This window comes from Sceloporus undulatus, chromosome 9, assembly GCF_019175285.1.
Source record: "Sceloporus undulatus isolate JIND9_A2432 ecotype Alabama chromosome 9, SceUnd_v1.1, whole genome shotgun sequence".
Lineage (NCBI taxonomy): Eukaryota > Metazoa > Chordata > Lepidosauria > Squamata > Phrynosomatidae > Sceloporus > Sceloporus undulatus.
This window is the reverse complement of record NC_056530.1, coordinates 2,868,946-2,871,450: the sequence shown is the minus strand read 5'-3', so window position 1 is coordinate 2,871,450 and position 2,505 is coordinate 2,868,946. Positions and strand designations below refer to the sequence as shown.

General features: G+C 54.2%; 1 protein-coding gene across 1 annotated transcript in view; it reads right to left on the bottom strand.

The window, feature by feature from the left end:
* RUNX3 (RUNX family transcription factor 3) overlaps positions 1–1,627 on the bottom strand; it is a 105,382-nt gene extending 103,755 nt beyond the window's left edge. The window contains exon 1 of the mRNA XM_042440238.1: positions 1,226–1,627. Within this exon, the coding sequence (XP_042296172.1) occupies positions 1,226–1,525 (300 nt within the window). The 5' untranslated portion in view covers positions 1,526–1,627. The remainder of the gene's footprint in view (positions 1–1,225) is intronic.
* Between the last annotated feature and the right edge of the window lie 878 nt (positions 1,628–2,505).

Genomic DNA, 2,505 nt, shown 5'->3' with positions numbered 1-2,505 from the left:
TCCGCCTTTTCTTCCCAAGGCGTTTAAGTGTTGGACTCCACACGACTCTGGAGACCAGGGTTCAAATCCAGACTCGGCCCTGCCGACTGTCTAATTCCAAGCAAGTCACACTCTCTCAGCCTCAGACAAGAAAAAAACCATGATGGCTTTGGTTTCAATCTTAATTTCATATGGTTTTAACTAGGATTCAAAGAGATAGCCGTGTCAGTCTGTAAAATCAGTATGCAGAGAGATCTTGTGGCTCCCTGAAAGAAAGAAGTTGGCAGCAATGAGTTTCCCTAGGCTTCAGTCTCCTTCCTCAGATGCATATAGCGGACTGGGAAACTGAACTTGCTACTTCATTTCCAGGCACAAAGGATTTTGTCTTTGAACTGACATCCTCACCTACCAATGGCACATATATGTGTCAGTCCCTGGTTTCCACTCCACCAAAAGCATCTGAGGAAGTCGACTGAAGTCTAGAGAAGCTCTTTGCTGCCAACTTCTTTCTTTCAGTGAGTCTCAAAAGGTGCTACAAGATCTCTCCACATACTGATCCCACAGACTAACAGGGCTCCACATACTGATTCTAGAGACTGGTTGGGCTATAGCTTTGAATTCTCCCTAAAACCATACAAAATGAGGATTGAAAGCTTACAAAAACATATATGCATCTGGGGAAGGAGGCTGAAGTCCAGCTCATTTCTTCCAGGGAGTCTCAAAGGTGCAACAACTTAGGTTGTTGTTGTTGTTGTTGTTTTCTCATCTTCTGCCTTTCTCCTGACAGAAGGACCAGTCAAAGCATCCCTGTGTTGAGTTTCCAAAGAGATAGCCGTGTCAGTCTGTAAAATCAGCATGCCGAAAGGTCTTGTGGCACCTATGAGACTCCCTGAAAGAAAGATGTTGGCAGCCTGAGCTTTGGTAGACTTCAGTCTGCGTCTGAGGAAGTCGGTTGAAGTCTAGGAAAGCTATAGTTTCTTCTGGGTTTTTCGGGCTATGACCACATTGCCCGAGGAACCCACCCAAAACGATGGATGCCAGCCACGAAAGCCTTCGACTGCACACCTCGGAAAGCGCCTTGCTGCCAACTTCTTTCTTCCAGGGAGTCTTCAAAAGCACTGCCAGGCCTCTCTCTAGATGCTGCTTCTAGAACCTAACTCGTTGGGGGTCTTGTGATCCGCCTGGGGTCCCTTTCCTGGGGGCCTGAGAGGCGGACTACCAAAAGTGCAACACATGTGGCTCTTACCTTGAAGGCGACGGGGAGGGTCTTGTTGCAGCGCCAGTGAGAAGGCAAGACGGAGCAGAGGAAGTTGGGGCTGTCGGTGCGGACCAGTTCCCCCGGGTGATCGGCCAAGACGTCGACCACCGACCGCGCTGCAGCCGCCGCCTCGCTCCGGACCCGGGCCCCGGGCCCCACGGAGGCCGCCCCGAGGAGGGCCCCGCCGCCGCCGCCGCCGCTGCTGCTCTCGCCCATCTTGCCGCAAGGAAAGGCCGTGGAGGGAGGGGTGAAGCGCCGGCTGGTGCTGGGGTCTACGGGAATACGCATCACAACAGCCGGCGTTAGATGGGGGGGCCCCGGCCAAGGGATCGCCCCTCTTCGCTCTCACCTCTCAAGTCCCCCCAGAAGAGCTCCAGCCCCGACTAGAGGACGCTTTCCCCAAAGTCCCGACTAGAGCACCAGGGATCTGAAGTCCCAACTAAAGGAGGGCTTTCTCAAAGCCCCAATCAAAGGACACTGCGGCCTCAAGTCCCAACCAGATGACAGTTTGTCTCAAGTCGCAATAGATGGCAATGGGGATCCCAAGCCCCGAGCAGAACTCGAGCAGTCTTCTCAAAGTCCCAGCTCAAGGGCAGTTTTCCCGAGTCTCAAGCGAAGAAGGGCAGGGCGATCTCAAGTCCCAGCCAGAAGGCACTTTTCTCAAGTCCCAAGCAAAGGAGAAAGTGATCAAGTCCCAAGAGATGACAGTTGTCTCAAGTCCCAGATGAGGCAAGGCGACCTCAAGTCCCCCTTCACAAACACACACAGACACACACTTCGCTCCGTTCCTTGTCGGTTCCTCCAATTCCTTCCTCTCTCTCTCTCTCTCTCTGTCTATATATATCTAGATCTCCCCCTCTCCGAGTCCAAGGTGACTTCGCTCGGCTGCTGGGACCCAAATCAGCCTCCTAGCGTTGCTTTGTCCCCCTCAAAAACCAGAGTCACCAAGAGGATCGGGGGGGATGGGAGACCGCAATTCCAATTCTTGGAGGTGCTAGAAGGAGTTCCTTGTGTGGTTGTGGCTGTTGTTGTCTCTCTCTCTCACACACACACCCCCTCCCGAAGCCCTTCCTTTTCCCGGCCTCCCAGCTGGGCATCGCCTGGTCCACTGAGTCGCGGTCTGGCCTCGGTCACCTCCAGGCCTCCTTTACGGAGGAGACTCAACGGAGGCAGAGGCAGAGGAGGGGGCGTGGCCCCCCAAAGAGGAATGGCAGCCCCGGGAACCAACCAGAGGCAGAGGAGGAAAGGGGTGGGGCAGTGGGACACGC